Raw genomic sequence first — 19951 nt, 5'->3', positions numbered from 1 at the left:
TTAACTTTTTATACTTTTTATGTTATAAACGAAAACAGTATACTTGTAAATTTAAAATCTCAATTGATTTTCATATCTCATAAATTAAAAATTGAAAAGACTAATAAATTACTACTAAATCTATAACTAGTCGTACCACACAAATAAAGAATTAAAATATATGGAACATATGCATTTTAAATTAATTGAGAATTTAGATATTTCAAGTTTGACGTAAGAACTCTATAATTGTAGGTCAAGCTTCGTTAATTCTAAATTTCTTAATGATAATATAATGCTTTGAATCCATTTAAAATTTTTGTCCAAGCTTTTAGCAAAAGGAAATTCAATAGCTTTTCTTGAAGGTTGTCTAAGTGCTTAACAGTTGATTCTTCTATCTCCAAGTAGCAGTAGGTTGAGGCTCTTCATCGACACTTTTATTGTCACATAATATATTTTTTATAAAATATTATTACACGCTATTTGAGTATGGTTTTGTTACGAGAGAGTAATTTTACAAAAAAATATCATTATAACGGATGACATTACTCTTATATGCAGAATGCTATTATAGAAAAGTAAAATATAATATAAAAAATTAATTTTAGAAAAAATTAGGTTGTTATAGTGAAATGTTGTTATAACGAATGACAATTATAGAGAAATTCCACGTCAATACAGTTTTCTGACTAACTCCATTTATCTTGTAGGTCTCTCATCAAAATACGTATGGGCAGACTATGAAATTCAGTTCCCCTCTGACAAACTTCCAAACAATTCTCACCGAAATATCTATAAGTCTTAACGTACAGCAGACCCGAAGATCTCGCAAAGACCAAGTACGATATCGTATTATTCTTTGAGGGGGGAACAAGAAGATATTACCAAAGCAAAAAGACAAAGCAAACAACGTACTATATAATAATAGAAGGAAAGAAAATGGGGTAAAGAGATAGAATCACACCCAATTCAAAAATGGGATGATAAGCATAGTTTATATGCCCTGATGTAAACTTACTCATTCATCCTCATTTTAGGACAAAACCCAAAAAAAATACAAAAAGCTGAAATCTTGAAGGTTTTTTTTTTTTTTTTGGGTTCAAGATTTTAATTATTATTGGTGTCCAATGGAGCCTCGTGTTGGTAATAAGTTTCGGCTTGGTCGGAAAATTGGCAGCGGTTCTTTTGGGGAGATCTATCTTGGTATATGAATCCTTCATATTTATCTATTTTTCTTTGAAGGATTCTCTTTGTTTTGGGGTTAATTTAATTTTATGTTTTTCAGGTGCTAATGTTCAAACTAATGAAGAGGTTGCTATTAAGCTGGTGAGTTGAAATTCTGTTCATTTTTTTTCTTCCAAACTTACAGTTTTAACTTGTTATAGGAGTATAGTTATGTAGCCTGTGTTTTTGTAATTGCCAAAGCATATGGTTTGCTGTGAAATACTTGAGAATTGGTGGTTATTTGATGATGGATGGTTTTGGTTAGCTATTAAAACACACAATTATGCAGATGCGCGGTGCTTGTGTATTGTTGCTAATAATTTTTGGATGTTATTAAGCTTAATATTTCAGAGAGCACACACTTAGTTATATTTTACCACGCTTTCTCCGGTGCAACCGTGGTCCTTTTCCATGGCGAAGCACTTGGGAATCTCTTTTTGATGAAGGTGATAGTAACGTTCGAATTCGGGATCTTTGCTTGTTTTAATACCATGTTAATCTGAGCATGCTACACTAAACTTAAGATAATAGGTGGATTGACTGAAGACCATTACAAACCCCCTGCAATCCTCATATAATTGTGCGGGAGAATTTATAGCTCAACACCTATATTAAGCGAAGAAAGTTGTGCCCTCTCTGATGGATTATTTTTTTTGATTAAAAATGCTCTCACACTCAATAGGGTTGTGGCCATTTGATCATTTAGTCTTATGATCGTAGTTTGCTTTAGTGCACTGGATTTCAGGATGTTTTGTCATTTTTGTGTTGTGAAGTTATGAAATAACCACCAAGTTTCAGGACATTTATAAATTTGTGAAGAATTTGTTATACATATTCCAATTCTGACTTTCTCTGTGTTTGATATCTTCATCTTTGTTATTTAGCCTTCGAACTGAGACTCCGAATGGTGAATTTGCATTAACTGAGCAGGTCCCGCGATTTTGAAAAGATTGCAACAGTTTCATTGCTTCAAATTGGTCTTTCTGGAAATTTTGATATAAAACTCGATAGCTATTGGATTTTGTAAACTGAAGTTTTGGAGCAACTGTAAAGTTGTCTCTGTGTGACATATAGGTCACAGGTTCGAGCCATGGAAGCAACCACTAATGCTTGCATTAGGGTAGGCTGTCTGCATCACATCCCTTGAGGTGCGACCCTTCCCCGGACTCGGCTAACACGGGATTCTTTGTGCACCGGGCTGCTCTTTGAAACTAAAGTTTTGCCTCTAACTTGCTGATACTCTTGACCTCATTGTACTGAACAGTTCTGCAAATGCTCGGTCATTTGCAAACTTCAATTGCTTCATAGTTGAAAATTTCATTAATTTGCGAGATTAAGTTGCTAACTTTTCTTATTTCTTGTACTCAGGAAAATGTGAAAACCAAGCATCCTCAACTATTGTACGAAGCCAAGCTGTATAAAATACTACAAGGAGGAAGTAATTTCTCATCCTTATGTTGCCTGCTATTCCTTGATTTAGTACTCAATGCTTATTAGTTGGATTTCTCTTTTTTATATTGGTAGCTGGAGTTCCCAATTTAAAATGGTTTGGAGTTGAAGGAGATTACAATGTCCTCGTGATGGATTTACTGGGACCTAGTCTTGAAGATCTCTTCAACTTCTGCAGTAGGAAGATGTCCTTAAAGACCGTTCTCATGCTTGCAGATCAGATGGTACGTGTGGCGTTTTGCAGCACTTTTTTATTCCATTAACAATTTAAGGACCTTTTCTCACCCTTGTCGATTTTCAGATTAATCGGGTTGAATTTGTTCATGCCAAATCTTTTCTTCATCGAGATATAAAACCTGACAACTTTCTTATGGGATTAGGAAGACGTGCAAATCAGGTATTTGGATTAAAGCTCTCACTTTGCTGCTCATTTCACCTATTGCAGGCATGGTATCTGTAAATTCATAACCACGATTGATTAATGTAGGTCTATGTTATTGATTTTGGGCTGGCTAAGAAGTACAGAGACTCATCAACTCATCAGCATATTCCATATAGGTCAGCTCCCTTGAAACACTATGGTTTGATATTTGTTTTGCTTAAGAAGATAAGGTCCTTGAAATATGATGTTCATACCTATGAGATGCCTATATGAGCTTTGTGTTCAAGCTATTATGGTCTGATTGCTCTTTCTGTAGAGCAATAGAAAAGAGTGATTTCTTTAAGCTTGCATCATCTTTGAAGCCCTATGACCTATCCCCTCACTTGTTTTTGATAACGGTGGTGTCATGACAAGCTTACGCACCTCGAATAATTCTATGGGGTTCTTGCTACCTCCCACCAGCATAGGTACCGGGTAACTCTGTCCACCAACCACCAATGCTTGGACAGATGGGAAGAAGTCACCTAGTGTTTTGATCATGTAGTCTTCACTAGCATGTACAGGTGCTTCCTTATTTCGCGGGGCGGGTTTATTTGTGAATTAACACAATATAATAAGAATAGAAACACAACTTATTCTCTGTATTGGATGTAAGATAAGTCACCAAAGCTATTTAATGACTTCACAAAGGTATCCGAGTGCATGACATAGCAAATTTAGATTTACTTACTCTCTGTTCGGGAATAGCCATATCCTTACCCCCCCCCCCCCCCCCCCCCAAAACACACACACACGCATCAGGGCAAGCGTGTTCAGCCGAACACCCTTCGCCGAAAAATTATACTGTGTAGACATGTCAATTATTACGTATTACAAATATATATTACATATTGAACACTCTTAATATATAGATTATATGAATTCGAACACCCTTGACAAAATTCCTAGCTTCGTCACTGCCCCCCCCCCCTCCTTTTTTTCTTACTATTACTACTTTTCATATTTTATACCTTCTCATTGCTAAATTCTAGTCATTTCTTAACTATCCTTTCAATATGATCAAACTACTTCCTGGTTTGCCTGGAACTGCTAGTTAAGAGACACAAAGCGACTACGAACTACTTGAATGGAATGAGGTAGTTAAACAAGAAAATTTTAGCACTTCATAAATGACTGTTAAAAGTTTGCTGATGGGGAGAAGAAGCTGATATCCTTTTAAGTTTTTCTTTGGTTAAAGCCTTAATATCCGAACCCCTTTTATTAATAACTTTGGTTAGGTGATGACATTGAAAAAAGATTGTCATTCTAGTTCCCTTTGACTGGGACACGGAGAATATCAGTACATGATACGGAACCAGGTCTTGTTGATCTTCCCCAACCGTTTCGTTTTGGTCATTCACATATCATTGAATTTATTTAAGCGACTTAGAGTTACTAATAGAAAGAATTGATGGCATCAATGATGCAGTGCCGTCATGCTTACCATAGAGGAAGTAATCTTTTTTTTAATATATATTTTTTTTTTTTATGAAGCTTGTGCAATTCACAGAAATTTTAACAGTGATTCTGGAGAATTTTCTTTAATTTACTAAATTACAGTTGGTCATTTGTATTTCGAGCTTGTGAAGATGTATATTTATATGTTGAATCATGATTAATTACATTGGATGCTTGTAGTCTTAATTAGTAATTAGCTTACAATGAGATCATCCTCCATGGATATATGATTTGTTCTATTTTTAATGTGACACAGAGAAAATAAAAATTTGACAGGAACTGCTAGATATGCAAGCATGAACACTCACCTCGGGATTGGTAAGCTTTTGTTTTGTTTTACCAATTTGCTCCAATTGGTTATATGAACTGTGTTTACTCTGTAAAACATGCTTACCTCTGTGTTGCCTATGAACCATATAGAACAAAGTCGACGGGATGATTTGGAATCATTGGGTTTTGTTCTAATGTACTTTTTAAGAGGAAGGTAAACATTTATCCCTCCCTAGATTTTCTTTTATTTAGAGCCCGTTTGGATTGGCTTATAAGTTGCTGAAAACAGCTTATGAGCTGTTTTCAGCTTTTTTGAGTGTTTGACTGGCCAACTTAAAGTCATTTTGTTCTTATAATAAGTCCAAAAAAATAATTGGGCCCGTTTGGCTTATCTTATAAAACAGCTTATAAGTTAAAAAAAAAAAAAAAAAGTTGGGCTACCCCAACTTATTTTTTTTTGGCTTATATAAGCTGCTTTTTATAAGCCCATCCAAACAGGCTCTTAGAGCCCGTTTGGATTGGCTTATAAGTTGCTTATAAGCTGTTTTCAGCTTTTTTTAGTGTTTGGCTGGCCAGCTTAAAGTCATTTTATGCTTAAAATAAGCCTAAAAAAATAATTGGGCCTGTTTGGCTTAGCTTATCTAAAGCAGCTGAAAACAATTATAAGCCAAAAAAAATAAGTTGGGCTACCCTAACTTATTTTTTTTTGGCTTATAAGTTGTTTCCAGCTTATAAGCTGCTTTTTTTAAGCCTATCCAAACAGGCTCTTAGTGTCTTTACTTCTCTTTCATGGTAATCTTACATCATGCTTTCAAAAACATGTAGTCTCCCCTGGCAGGGGCTGAAAGCTGGCACTAAGAAACAGAAGTATGAGAAGATTAGTGAGAAGAAAGTTTCGACATCAATAGAGGTAATTTATGTTCGACCAATTTTCATATGCTAGCTATTTAGTTTCTTGATTCACTAAAATGATAGTAGTGCAAATTTTCCTATATAGACCTTGTGTCGGGGCTATCCTGCAGAGTTTGCATCATATTTTCATTACTGTCGATCCCTGAGATTTGATGATAAACCAGATTATGCTTATCTCAAGAGAATTTTCCGTGACCTTTTCATTCGTGAAGGTATGATCATTTTTGCATTTCATTCCTTGCTATTTCATCTGTACAGACGTATTATAACCAGTACCTCAATTTCAATGTTCTCAGAATGTCTTCTGTTTTCCTTGCCCTCTTACTTTTTCCTTTTCCCGTCTATTTCAGGGTTTCAGTTTGATTATGTATTTGACTGGACTATATTGAAATACCAGCAATCACAGCTTGCCAACATTCCATCTCGTGCCCTTGTAAGTGACTTAAATAGATTAGATTATGTCATTGGTCTTAAAATATCAAAATGAAATGACGATTTTGGGACAGGGCGGTACTGCTGGGCCAAGTTCAGGGATGCCTCATGGTCTTGCTAATGTTGAAAAGAAATCAGGTATGTTTGATCACAAGGCACCCCCCGGCCCTCTCAAACATCCCACCCCCACAACACACACCAAAAAAAGAAAGAAAGAAAAAAGAAAAAAGGGAAGATTAACAAAAAAGATGAAAGACCAAGCAAATAGTCTGTGCTAACTGGTGTGGCATAAAGTGGTCGGGAAATTAATTACTTTTAACAGCGAGCCGATAGTTCATCCGGGTTTTCTGCTTCCTACTTACTTTATAGAACATGTCATACTTAGCCCTATCCGAGTTCTTCTATGGTATGTATGTTGTCTCTTACATATAGTTGAAAAGATAAAATTGGAATCAATTTCAATTAGTTCATTATATCATTTATTTTGGATGGCGTGGCAGCTGCCCTGTTCAGTAAAGTACATTACCTCTAAATCTGCTAGCTGCTTATTCTCTGTGAGATATATAAGCATGCTACACTTATTATACAGGTGGTGAAGAAGGTCGACCAACTGGTTTTTCTTCATCAAATCTTACACGTAATAGGAGCACAGGGCTTCATTTCAATTCTGGAAGCCTATCGAGGCAAAAAGGCGCAGTTGCTAATGATTTATCCATGGGTAAAGAGGTTAGTCCTCTTCCTCCCTCCACCTCCCTTCTCTCTCTCCCTATTGTTTTTACCTTTCTCCTGGTTGGGATGTGTTTGGAAAATTGTAGTACTATTGCAAATAAATTCTTTGGCAACTTTACTTATTACAAAATCATTGTGAATGCATTTGACTTTATCCAGATATAGGACAAGATTCTTTTGCAATGTTAATTGTCAAGTACCTCGGCATGAGGAATTCATACAGTTCCCAAAGTATAAGCAAAAAATTCCTGAACTTGTGTGGCAATTCTTCTTTCTGAGAAAAAGAAAAAAAAGGTAGGCTGCAGCTCTTTTGAGTTATCTAGGTTTTTCTTTTGAGTGAGGGGGATACGGAATAGTTGTGCAAGGATAGAAGTGGAATAATTAGAGGATGAAATGTTGTGCCTCTAGCTCTCATGTGGGTTCTTTGGAGGCAAAGGACCAGGAGAGTCTTTGAAGCAAAGGAAGATGACTCTGTAAAACTTAGGGCTTATCTTTCATTTTGCTAAACTTTTGGAGTACCCACGAAGTTCCTATAGGCATAGATGATTGAGAGTCTTTTATAAAGACCCATATTTTATGGACCTATTTTAATTATGAGTTATCCACTGGCGCTGTTTCCAAGGACTAGCGAAGTCAAAACAGCAAAATTCTTGGATCATCCCAAGGGGTTCACAACTACACATTTCTCTGGACCATCATAGCGTACTTGCACAACTCAGAGGAAGGTATTTTCATACTGGATGATCCTTGAAACTATAATCTGTTGAGATACGGGGTAGATCCGGATGATTGATGGAAGAACTACCAAACATATCCAAACTTCTCGCTCCCACTGGCCACTGATGGAAATAGACCCAACGGAGATACCTCTTGTATACTGGGTTTTACCTCTTGTATACTGGGTTTTCCCCCATAACATATACAAAATACTACTTTCATAAAAGGTGTGGAAGTGGAGTTAAATAGAAGTCTCCTTTGACAATCATGAAGAAGCCCGAAAAAGAAGTGGTAAAAGGCATGAACTCTCCCCCACCCTCCTAAAGAAAAAATAACCCTCTCCCCATCATTTGCTTTTTGAATTACCTTCACTAAGTGGCACTGATGATTGCCTATAAGTTAGAGGGCCAAAAAGGTGGTCTTGGCCTGTCTATATGACAGAGAAATGAATGGTGACTGCACAATTGGGGGTATCATTTATCTTTTGCTCTTCTAATGTTACCTTTACCTCTATTTCTTCTACATATTTTGTGCTTGCGTTCGTGGAACATAAGAGTAATTTGTATTCATTTGATAGTTCTTGAATATAATGGCCAACCTGAGAGCAAACTGGTGGTATACATTAAGAAACAGAATTTAGTACAATTAAGTATTTACCAGCTTATACTTTGGGGAATGGTCAAACTTTACTTGTTTTATGACTATCTACTAGTAACTGAGTTTGTATTTGCAGTTATCCAGTTCTAATTTTTTCCGGTCAAGTGGATCAACAAGGCATCCTGTTGTCTCTAGCAGTCGAGACCCAGTGATTGCAGGGGGTGATGCCAGCACAGGATCACTGCTTAAAATATCCAATGCTGCACAGAGGAGTTCACCAGTTGTGGACAAGCGCCGCTCCTCTACCAGAAACACGAACATGAAGAATTTAGAGTCCGCCGTCAAAGGAATAGAGGGTTTAAGCTTTCGATGATGAGGGACTGCATTAGTAGCTCTTCTTTGTCTCAATTCCCCCTTTACTGTATATTTTGGCCCAGCAAAACTCAGACGTGGTGGAGTACGAGTTCTGATATTAGTTGCTGCGAGGAACCATAAGCTGAAATGCCGCCCCAAAAACGCTGCAAGGATATGTTGGGGTTGCAGAGGCAAATTCATAGATCCCAGTTTATGCTTGTCCATACAATTCATAGATCTCCTATTCTTGTTCTATCGTGGTATTCTTGTTGACGTTATGTTGTGAATTATGAAGACCCCCTTGTATTATTGCCGATAAATTATATTCCTAAGAGATGTTTGATGCTAGCAGATTCTTGGTTTTGGACATGAGCAAATTCTTCTTTGTTCAAGCCATCTAAATATCAATCAATCTCTGAGTGGTCATTTACTCATTTAGGGGTCTTATTAGATGTGATTGCATTCAGTGTATTTAATAGGCATGCTTCTTGATATATATACATGAATAATTATTTTATTTGTAGTAAGTTTGTAGCCATTGTTACAACTTAGAAGTAGTAACAAGTAGCAAGTACTGTGAAAATCCAGAAAAAAAGGACAATGAAAGTGACCTGCCTTTTCAAGCAGAACAAAAAAAGGTTTCAAGTACAGTGAAATTTTGCACATGTCACGCAAAAAAATGACCTGCCTCGACCTTCTATACAGCTATAGAACCAATAAAGGAGGTTATGGAATTCCGTGAAGTCTCCCAGTACAATAAACGCACATGCTTTGTGGGACTCAAACAATCTCTCTTCTGCTTCTGTTGATCTGTTCTACTCTTTTCGAGCAAAAGACAAAACTCCTAATCTAACATAAGTATTTACTTAGTACTGTACATAGAATATCATTACTAATTGAAAGAGACAGCCTTCTTAAACTAATTATCACTCGGACAATTATTACTCTTTTCCTTTTTGTTCTTTTCTATTTTCTGAACAATTTTATTGTTAGATTTTTATTAGAATTTAATTTTTGTTAGTATGAAAATCCAATAAAAAGAAATTGATGAAATCCTTGTTGAGATTTCTTTTCAAAAAATGAATTTGTCCAAGAACCACATTTTTTTTTTTTTTTTTTGGCATTTGTCGTCTAAATGGTGCAACTTTTGATGGGTAAAACCGTAAAAGTATGTCAATTAGATTTTGTAAATTGAAGGCGACAGCCATTGTAATTGGAGTTATACCGAATTGAACCTATGTTCTCAATGGATTTGTCTATCTACCAAAGAAAGCTGAATAAAGCCAAATGAATAATTGGGAGAAATGAATTTTTGGTCCTCTACAATAATTGGGAGAAATGGATCTGAAAAGGCGTTTTATTGTTAGTGTAAGTAGAGATCTATTCTTACGAATAATTACCCTAAAATATACTACCACTTTATATTACTTTAATTATTCCTAATTAAAGGCAGCCTTCTTGAATTACTTTCACACAGCCCCATCCCTACTTTTTTTCTTTTTTTTTTCTTTTAATAACCGGATCAACTTGTCCACATTTCAATTAATTTAATGAGTTATATGCTACTTCCTCCGGATAAAAAAGAGTGTCCACTTGATCATTTACACACCCCTTAAGAAAATACTAACTGTTGAGATTTGACCACATAGAACTTTATAGGGGCAAATTTTAAAAAATAAATTTAATTTTTTTATTTGAAAAATGGACACTCTTTTTGACCAAAAAAAGAAAACTAAGTGGACACTTTTGTCGATACGGAGGGAGTATATCCCAGCCGTAGGGAGTATATCCCAGCCGTATAAGTATAAAAAAACTCCCAACACTTGGACAAATGAGAAGAAATTATCTCGTATTCTTGCTTCGGCTGAAATTTAAATTTGAAAGATCTCGTGGTTTTTAACTATGTACTTCATTGACCATTAGCCACGCATTTGGGTGCCATGTATCCTCTTTCTTTTTGTGAAATGTTTTTCTTTAGTGGTGGGAGAAATCAAGTACTAATAAAACAGGGGAAGAGGAGAACAATCTGTTATATAAGGATGGAAGTTTTTACAAGATCACAACAATCTGAGTTTTGAGATTTTCTGACTTATGGGGTTCTCAGATCATTCTTCATTAAAAAGGAGAAAAAAGAAAAAAGAAAAAAAAAACTCTCTGTCTCTAATAACAGAAGATTAATTGCTTAATTCTGAAAAGATAAATGAAAAAAAACCAAGAAAATTACCAACCAAATACAGAAAAGTATCACAATTGATCACCACAACCCGTGGACAACATGGTTGCAAGCATTCTTGATCCACCTAAAGCTCTTTCTGAATGAACCTTTCATCTTACCTTCCACACCATAAGCCTTATATCCAACTACCCTTTTCTTTCTCTGCATTTCAGGGTCATTAAAACTCCAGTTTTTCAAAGAAGAAGATGACATCACTTTGCTCTTGCTCCTCTTGATCTTCACTTCTTTATCATTATTATTATAAGAAGCATGTGATGTACTATAACTCCTCAAATCTTGCATGTTTGTTGGACCTGCCCTGCCACTGCCACTGCCACTGTCAATGCTATTATAGTTTTCAATAGGCATCCTTCTTTCTCTTGTTGATTTTGATCTAAAATTCTCCATTGGGACACCGTAAAAAAAAAAAGAGATGCTTAGCTAGGCTTTGCTTCAAGTTTAAGTTTGGAATAAGTGTAAGGATTGGCTTTGGAACAGCACAAAGGGGGTGGCTTTAATATCTTTGAGTAGCCTCTTTTTTTCCTTTAGAGGTGTGCTGTGACCTTTTCCAATGATGCAATAAGGCTGGAAAATTTAATGGTGTACCCCACTATATATTTGAATGTTGATTGCGCATGGGGTATGCATGACTCATGAGGGCTGCTAGGTGGCTGGGTGTATCATTTTTTTACAACCACATGCCATTTGTATTATTATTATTAGTCAATGTTGACTGTTGAACCACGTTGAATAAGTTCCTTCCTTGAAATATTATCAAAACCCTGGTCAATAAATAATCTACTCTCAATGGTCATGAGGGTATGTTAGATTGAAAAAAGGAAACTGAAAAATTGAGCATAGAAAAAGATAGAGAACGGGTTATTACGTGTAAATAATGAAAATCTAATGATAAGAGGCTAATCTTCTCGTTTGAGTATCATGAGTTTAAATCTCAATAAATTCTCAATAATTTTGGTTTATCTATTTATTTATTTATTTGTTTTCTTTGTCTTTTCTTTGGCAATTTTTGTAAATATAAGCAAAGGAAAGGACATAAGGAATAAGCGCCTATAAATGGCTTGGGGATATGATATTTGAACATTTACTGTGTTTTTAAGTCAACCCAAGAAAGTTTGAAATATATTTGGTTTGTGTTTGTCCGTTGATTTGTTTTGTATGAGGAAAATTCAAGAAAGAAAAGGAAAAATTCCATGATTAGACTTTATCTATGGGGATGAAAATGACAAGGGGCGTGTCTTTATAATTCAAATACCTTAGCAGTCTAATTTGAAGGAAATGCATAAATTCCCAATCGAACGAGCAGTTGAGAAATGGAAGTTTGTTTGACCAAGTCTGGCTTCAAGGCTTTGCACATGTAAGTTTGTTTTCACATATATAGTTGTACCAACTATTAATGTTGATATGTGCCTTCACACTTTATTAGAGTACTACTATTTAATTAAGCAAAGAGTACTTCAGTAATGCCACAACACTAAAATAAACTAAAAATCTATTCAATAATGTGTCCTTGCAGCGTCAGGACTTCAACTTGTCATGTACTAACAACGAATTAACAACCCATGTTACATTGAACACAGCTTTCAACGTCATATTTAATGTTTGTTTGTGCAATGCATTTCAAGGGTGTCAAGCAAATTGTGTAACCGACAATTCGAAAAATATTTGTTTTCTTTTCTTTCTGGAGACAAAATAAAAACTTTAGCTTAAAAGATAGAAAGGAATTTCGTATACGTGGCAACTGGCGAGAATGAGGGCAACTAATTCGACGTACCTTACTACCCCTCACCCCACAGGTACTGAGTAATTCTATAAATTTCAGTATCACCAAAGGCATCATAATTGGTAGTACTAATGACGATCATTAGTTGATATGATTGTGGTACTCGAAGCCTGGGACATCACCCATTCTGGTAAATAAGTGCATGCCAAAAGTTGAAAAATTGCCAAAGATAAAAGTAACTTTCGGCAGAAATGGACTTTTATTCTATTACAAACTTTTTTTAGTTTTATAACCCTTTTACAAGAGATTGTTATTTTTTACACATAAGAGATTTGAAAAAAAATACATAAGGGATCAAAAAGGCCATTTTCTTCTATTCAAATTGTAAGAGATTTCCTCGTAATTTTTCCTAAAGGATGCAATCTACAAACATTTTCTGTCCTTACAATAAGCTCTTCAAATTATTTAGAGAAATGCTTGTCCGGTTGTCCATAATGGTGAAGAATCAAGATTCCACACTCTCATAAAGAAATTAAAAAAAATAAAAAAATCCAAAGACTCATGTCTCCGTGCCCAAAAGCAAATAACAAGAACACAAAATTAACTTAACTGAACTACAAAATGCCAAAGAAGTATAAGAATTTGGAAATGAAATAAAACCAAGATCTTACTACTGACTGCAAAATTTTGAACAGCATCAATGCCACGGGTGTGTCTTCGACGCTTAGATAATAATGGTTAGTTTTTTAGAGTAGATCAGCAACATTTGAGGGGAGTTCTTCGATGATCACATTGTAAAATTTTTGAATATCAAACAACATTCTTTCATCATCTGTTGTCACAAAGTTGATTGCAACTCCTTTCCTTCCAAACCTGCCACTTCTTCCAATACGATGGAGATAATTCTCCGGCTGAGTTGGCAGATCATAATTGATCACAAGCGATACTTGCTGTACATCAATACCACGAGCCAACAGATCAGTTGTGATCAGGACACGGGAAGAACCAGAGCGAAACTCGCGCATGATTATGTCCCTAGTGTTCTGGTCCATGTCTCCATGTGTAGCCGAGACCGTGTGGTCACGGCTTCGCATTTTGTCTGTTAACCAATCAACCTTGCGCCTAGTGTTCACAAAGATGACACTCTGTGTGATAGCTAGCGTCTCATAGAGATCGCAGAGTGTCTCAAGCTTCCATTCCTCCTTGTCAACATTGACATAGAACTGTTTGATACCCTCGAGTGTCAATTCATCGCGTTTAACCAAGATTCTCACAGGCTTATTCATGAATTTTCTTGTGATATCGAGGGCTTCTGGTGGCATAGTCGCAGAAAACACCCCGACTTGAACTTTGGTAGGCAGCATCTGGAAAATATCATATATCTGCGAGTATAGACACATGGATGAAGAATCAAAATTACTAATTTCTCAGAGTCTGCATAATATCAAATCAGGGGGAAAGATTATGAACTCTCTATTTAATTTTACTCATCTTAATCAGAAAATCAAGGAATAAAATTCAATGGGATGAGTTTTTTACATTATGGCCTTACGAACTAAATAAATTGTGTGTGTGTGTGTGTGGGTGGGGGGGGGGGGGGGTAACTAATAAAGTTACGCTCCAATAGCACAAATGGTAACTAAACTCAATTGCTAATTCCCAACAATGATTAAAATGACTGGTTAACGGAGTGCAAGCACATCTTCACATCAAATAAGTTTTCATCTTCTATATTGGTTGCCTCAGACGAACTAATTCCTGATGTATTCTGAGATTAGCAAACTTAAAGACCTCAGAGCTGAACTTGTTCAAAAATATCTACTTAGGTGTAAAATTGTGATGCCCCTGACGGAAGGCGGGCTGATGAGGGCGGGTCAAGCACGACTGACAGGCTTCTAGGTCGGCAAGCTTTTGAAAATGAGGTGCACATGATACCTCAGGCGAATCACATCTAGGAATGGAAGAGGAAAGTGAAGAACTTTGTAAGGCATAGCTCGAGTGTACATGGTACCTTTTGGGCTCGATGTGGCGTAGCTCGAAAGATATCTGTGCAGGTCTAAGCCCAAAGCGGACAATAGGTGCCATGGACATGGGTTGTGACAAAAAATGCATTAATCTAATAGGAGAGTTTGAAGTACCTGATCCTTAAAACCTCGTGACAGCATTTCATCAGCCTCGTCTAGCACAAACATCCTGAGGCAATCAGGACGGAGAGACTGTCTTCGCAACATGTCAAACACCCGTCCGGGGGTTCCAACAACAACATGAACACCAGCTGCGAGAATACGTTGATCCTCCCTGACACTAGTGCCACCGACACAAGCATGGACCTTAACCCCAAGGTAGTCACCGAGTGCTCGCATTACCTTCTCAATCTGTTGAGCAAGTTCCCGAGTAGGTGCCAACACCAACGCTTGGCATTGAACTAAACCATAATCAAGTTGCTGCAAAATTCCAGAACAAAAAGTAGCTGTCTTCCCTGTGCCAGATTGAGCTTGCTGAATTACATCAAGTCCCTTGCAGAATGGTACTATACCTCTTTGCTGAATTGCAGATGGTTTCTCAAAACCTTTAAAAGATTGTGTGCAGAAAAAAGGACTATTATGAAGCAGGGACAGAATCAATAACTTTAAACCAAAAAAGGAACCTTTTTTAGAAAAGTCTCAACTAAATGGTACAACTTGTGAACAAGAACCTACAGAAAACTAGCTGCATGAATCCATTTTTTTAAATATTGACTACTGATCATGTAAAGAAGCAAAAACGAAAGAATTTTCCGTAACTTGAGAACAATTACTTAAAAGGTTTACACAATACCATAGGCATAAATGCCTCTGAGAAGGTTCTCTTGCAGACCCATAGCATCAAAACTGTCATAAACTTCGTCATAAGATGTAAAGAAATCTTTCCCCTCAGCGGCAAGTCTGCACCATATAAGTAATAAAGAAAGTGCAGGTTTTAACCATCCAATACTAGTAGGCAATCACATATAAACATTGTACTGTTTCAAGGAAGAAACTATTAAAATATTACTGTACTATGAATACCATGATAACTTACAAATCGTTCATCTTAGAATCAAATTGACGAGCATCAAATTGAGCTGCTCCATCTGGTGCCAAACGTGCCATGACTGCAATGTACTTTATGCATCGGTAAATACTAGTAGTACCAATGTCCATAGATATAATAATACTCTACTGTAAATGCTATGCACCAAATAGATAACTAACTAAAATAGATGTCAATAACAAAGCAAGACATTGGATCTCAAAATGATTTGTTTATTGAGAAACTCAAAAAGCAGGGAGGGACATAAGTCTCATATGTTTGTAAAGAGGTCAAAAAATCTTCAAGCCATGTACAATTGAACACACGCATTTTCTTCTATTCCTGTATGTGGATAGAAATTTGAATGCGGATGGCAAGATACCTGTGGAGAATACTTAAACGCACTCAATTTTTACACCAAATTAAACAATTTAACCATAAGGCAGTGGCATATTGTTACCCTTCACCAAATTTCTTACTTCAAGTACTGCCATTATTGTCCAAATTAAATTTAGTACATAGTAATATCACAAACCATGGACATGGTTAAGGGATAAAAGTCACATGCAAGACACGTCTTCATTCATTTGTTTGGTATAAGCATGAGTGATTAAATTTTTACTATACATGAAATACTCTAGTAGCCCCTCTTGCCATCTCCCCTGATTCTTATCTACCCTCCCATTGACAAATTATGATTCATGTAAACCTTTTTAAAAAAAAGGAACATTTCCATGATGAACCAATGAATCCACATTTACATCACTCCTATTTTAATGGATCTCAACAAACTAAGCAAAATGGATATCCGACACAGGCATTTAGCCTCAGTATTACTTTGTCTGAACCTTAAACTACAGATCTTATTCGTTAATAATTATCTTAAAACGCAACATGATCACAAACGGAAAAAATTATCTTAAAACGCAACATGATCACAAACGGAAAAAAAAAAAAGAACTTGCTCCAGTAGTTTCTCTCGGGAACAGTACATCACATTCTTCCATGGGCAGCGCTACGGTACCAGAAGGGGTTCATCTTCTTGAAAAATTACACAAGGTGAAGATTATTTTTTTGCATTTATATATAGTAGATGTTGCTTCCCCTTGCTTATGTTTATTTATTCATATTTTGAATCAAAAATCTGACACTGCATTCATCATTCCTACAACTAAGTGCAACAAATAAGATCGAATGATAGCAAGGACCCAAACAGCGCAAAAGAGAGAATTTGAGACTTTGCAATTTGTCGATGATTTTCTCAGTGATCATAAGACAAAATATTTGACCAAAAAAAAAAAAAAGATACAACAAACAAATGATGTTAAGTAATTATTAACATGCGAAAATGAGGAAAAAGACAAGATTTACGTACTGATCAGTATAGAATTCGGAATGTCGACGGTAATAGCGCTGTATTGAAACTAAAGAATAAGCAGAAAAGAAACTTTTATCTGTTAGAGAAGGTAAGTATGAAGATGGGGCCTGAGTGAGGCAAAGGTCTTTCGACAGCTGATAAAACGGGTCTGAGGACATGTGTAAACTAAGCACAACATTTCATGTACTTTGTTGTACCTCTTCTTCTTCTTTTTTTCCCGAAGCAACTAATGTACTTATTACTATAGTTTTAACAGAAAAAGCTCAAATATACTATCGAACTATTAGAAATAATTTATTTATGTCATTTATTAATAGTTTGACTCATTTATGTCATCAAACTATCTGAAATGGCTCATTTATGTCACTCATCAATAGTTTGGCTCATTTATGTCATCGTCCGTTACCAAAATAACTCATCCACACTATTTTTCATTAATGCTGATTTTATAATATCAGATATGATACGTGACCTCTAATTAGAGGTCTACATCATTTAATTAAACCAGCCCAATTTTAAATCCTAAATTAATAAAAAAAATCCAACACATACACCCTACCCACCCACCACCATAATCTAGTTGGAGGCCATGTGTCATATCTGATATTGTAAAACCGGTCTTAATGAAAAATGACATGGATGAGTCATTTTAGTAATGGACGATGGCATAAATGGGCCAAACTATTGATGAGTGTCATAAATGAGTCATTTCCGATAGTGGGATGGCATAAAAAGGCCAAACTATTGACGAGTGACATAAATGAGCCATTTCCGATAGTTCGATGACATATTTGAACTTTTTCTGAAGTTTTAATTTATAGCGTATACAATAAGTTCCGTTCATAACTCTCTATAATAACTCTAATTTGCTAACATAAAAAAGAATAGTATGTAATATCTTATATATATATATATATATATATATATTCAAGATAAGAAGTGTATAAATTCTTTATATTTAACATTACTAATATTGTAGTACTATATAACTTAAACGCTTATTACATTAATAAACAGATTCACTAACCATCCATGTAGAATTTTTTCGGGAGACCTCTTGAACTAAATAGATCCTAATGGAAAATATAATAAAAACAAGTAGAAAACCATTCCTTGTAAAACAGGAAACAAAGGTCATGAAAATAACAGTGGAGTTTGACTTTTATTAATGATGCAAGCCGAGTTGCCTCAAGGACATGTAGAGAACCGTTCCGGAGATTCCAAGTGTGGATGATAGCATAGGAGGACGGATTGGAGATGGAAGAGCATCGAAGTGGCTAAATGAGTAAAGGAAGGATATGATTGCAAAAGAGGCCACTTCCTAAATTCAAGACTTTCATCTCCACAAGGCTAGCCAAACAAGGCCCTTGTCTCATTAAGGGCATTTATGTAATAATGTAGTTGTCTTCTTTATTGGCTTAGCATAAATAGTAGTTCAAACATTTCATTTTGGAGCTTTTTGATGAATTGATGAATATATTGAGTGTTATAGGATTATCTCTAGAGAGAGAAACTTGTGAGAGGCTTATGGAATTAAGCTCTTGTTGATTGTTGTTGTTGAGATGATTGGTTGCTTGGGAATTCAATTCCCTTGAGGTCATCCTAAGACATTAGGTACTTATTTCTTAGGTACTTAATTGTATGTAATTAGGAGGTCTTAACTAATATAGAGTTTTGGTTGCCTAATTGTGCCAATTTTTGTGTCAATGTATCTATCTTTTCTTTTTTCTTTTGTTTATCTTTTTAATTTCTCGTTTCCGCGTATCCGTTATTGTATCAATTGGTATCAGAGCCACTAATAGATTTGCCCTGGCAAATCTAGTATTGGGTTTTGATTCTGAAAAAAAAAATCTATCCAAAAATTCGTTTGATTCCTTGTTTTGTTATTGATTCTAGTGTTAGGTTCAAGTTCCTTAGAGTTCTTAGGTTCTAGATCTTTAATTTGAGTCAAATTCGAGTTGCGGTTTGATTTCTACCATTATTGGGTTTTGAAGTTTTGAAGAACTTGAGTTGGGGTCTTGATGATTTGGGTGAAATTGGAGCTTGAAACTTAGTGGGCTTTGTTCTTCTAGTGGAAGGGAACTTGAATCCAAAATTTGGGAAGATTTGGAGTTAATTTGAAGAATCCAACATTTTTGGAATGGCACAATACATAAACAAGCCCTTTAACTTGGCGCGAGTTGGCAACTATGACCTTAAACTTTGCTAGTGCACAAGTAGGCACTTAAACTTGCCAAAAGTCGAACATATAAACACATATGCTGACGTGACGCTGATGTGGCAGTGACATAACACTGAACAAAATTATGTGCCACGTCAGCATTTGTGTTTACATGTTCGACTTTTGGCAAGTTTAAGTGCCTACTTGTGCACTAGCAAAGTTTAAGGTCATAGTTGCCAGCTCGCGCCAAGTTAAAGGCCTTGTTTATGTGTTTTGCCTTTTGAAATTTGAAGCTCGTGAAACTTGAAGAACAAGTTGGTGAGTCTTGGTGATTTAGGGTGCAATTGACTTCAATTCCTAATGGGCTTTATTCTCCTTGTTGAGGGGAACCTAAATCCGAAATTTGGGAACCAAACAAGTTGGGATTGAAGTAGTTGGAAATTTGAATTGTTCTTGGGCATCTTCAAATCTTCATAGTGAAAAAGACACCAAAAGGGCAAGTTAGATCTAAAATTTTACACCCAAGTTTTGGAAAAGTGTTTTCTAGCCCCAAATTAGAAAGATCCTAGGTTGAGTTGGTCCATTAAGTCAACAAAAGTCAGAAATTCAACCCAAGATCTAAGAATTACGTACGCGACGTCATCAATGGAAACCATTCTACGGGTCCCTTATAGTGTCCGTAAATAAACTACGGACTGTACAATCACAAGTGAAGCCGACCGTAGAAAGTGTACACAAGAATTGAAGATACTATTGCTAATCTACGGACACCATATACGGTCTGTAGATAGGATACGGTCCGTATAAAATTTTAAGGTTCAACCGTGATTTGGAGGTGCAAAGTTCAAGCTACTGTTCCCAAT

At 35.9% G+C, this 19951-nt stretch overlaps 3 protein-coding genes across 4 annotated transcripts; 1 reads left to right on the top strand and 2 right to left on the bottom strand.

Moving 5' to 3' along the window:
• Nucleotides 1-703: 703 nt before the first annotated feature.
• Nucleotides 704-8893, top strand: LOC132052197 (casein kinase 1-like protein 2). Its single transcript, XM_059443599.1, has 14 exons — nucleotides 704-1182; nucleotides 1265-1305; nucleotides 2572-2641; nucleotides 2728-2876; nucleotides 2954-3049; nucleotides 3140-3210; nucleotides 4788-4849; nucleotides 4952-5015; nucleotides 5627-5711; nucleotides 5799-5925; nucleotides 6064-6146; nucleotides 6220-6283; nucleotides 6735-6871; nucleotides 8325-8893. The coding sequence occupies exons 1-14, from the start codon at nucleotides 1107-1109 to the stop codon at nucleotides 8559-8561; spliced, it is 1362 nt and encodes a 453-aa protein (XP_059299582.1). The 5' UTR covers nucleotides 704-1106; the 3' UTR covers nucleotides 8562-8893.
• Nucleotides 8894-10551: 1658 nt separating this feature from the next.
• On the bottom strand, nucleotides 10552-11332 carry LOC132054552 (uncharacterized). The gene has a single exon (XM_059446535.1). The coding sequence runs from the start codon at nucleotides 11163-11165 to the stop codon at nucleotides 10797-10799; it is 369 nt and encodes a 122-aa protein (XP_059302518.1). The 5' UTR covers nucleotides 11166-11332; the 3' UTR covers nucleotides 10552-10796.
• A 1502-nt stretch (nucleotides 11333-12834) lies between these two features.
• On the bottom strand, nucleotides 12835-17118 carry LOC132052195 (eukaryotic initiation factor 4A-8). 2 transcript variants are annotated; one of them, XM_059443598.1, is made up of 5 exons: nucleotides 16925-17118; nucleotides 15559-15641; nucleotides 15316-15422; nucleotides 14637-15067; nucleotides 12835-13880 (listed from the first exon to the last, which is right to left on the bottom strand). In XM_059443598.1, the coding sequence occupies exons 2-5, from the start codon at nucleotides 15627-15629 to the stop codon at nucleotides 13245-13247; spliced, it is 1245 nt and encodes a 414-aa protein (XP_059299581.1). In that variant the 5' UTR covers nucleotides 15630-15641; nucleotides 16925-17118; the 3' UTR covers nucleotides 12835-13244. The 2 variants fall into 2 exon arrangements, with proteins under 2 accessions (XP_059299581.1, XP_059299579.1); XM_059443596.1 differs by having other exon boundaries at nucleotides 12836-13880; nucleotides 15559-15631.
• Nucleotides 17119-19951: the final 2833 nt, after the last annotated feature.

This window comes from Lycium ferocissimum, chromosome 4 (genome assembly GCF_029784015.1).
Source record: "Lycium ferocissimum isolate CSIRO_LF1 chromosome 4, AGI_CSIRO_Lferr_CH_V1, whole genome shotgun sequence".
NCBI lineage: Eukaryota > Viridiplantae > Streptophyta > Magnoliopsida > Solanales > Solanaceae > Lycium > Lycium ferocissimum.
Note: the sequence above shows the minus strand (reverse complement) of the source record. Positions and strands in the feature narration are given on the sequence as shown.

What these genes read in the sequence shown, in the direction of transcription:
- LOC132052195 (XM_059443598.1), bottom strand. Translation starts at nt 15,629, where the DNA reads ATGGCACGTTTGGCACCAGATGGAGCAGCTCAATTTGATGCTCGTCAA. An exon ending in GATTCTAAGATGAACGATTT is followed by an intron (nt 15,423 to 15,558) that starts GTAAGTTATCAT and finishes TATATGGTGCAG; the next exon opens with ACTTGCCGCTGAGGGGAAAG. An exon ending in CACGAGGTTTTAAGGATCAG is followed by an intron (nt 13,881 to 14,636) that starts GTACTTCAAACT and finishes CTATACTCGCAG; the next exon opens with ATATATGATATTTTCCAGAT.
- LOC132054552 (XM_059446535.1), bottom strand. Translation starts at nt 11,165, where the DNA reads ATGGAGAATTTTAGATCAAAATCAACAAGAGAAAGAAGGATGCCTATT.
- LOC132052197 (XM_059443599.1), top strand. Translation starts at nt 1,107, where the DNA reads ATGGAGCCTCGTGTTGGTAATAAGTTTCGGCTTGGTCGGAAAATTGGC. An exon ending in AAGAGGTTGCTATTAAGCTG is followed by an intron (nt 1,306 to 2,571) that starts GTGAGTTGAAAT and finishes TCTTGTACTCAG; the next exon opens with GAAAATGTGAAAACCAAGCA. An exon ending in TGACCTTTTCATTCGTGAAG is followed by an intron (nt 5,926 to 6,063) that starts GTATGATCATTT and finishes CGTCTATTTCAG; the next exon opens with GGTTTCAGTTTGATTATGTA.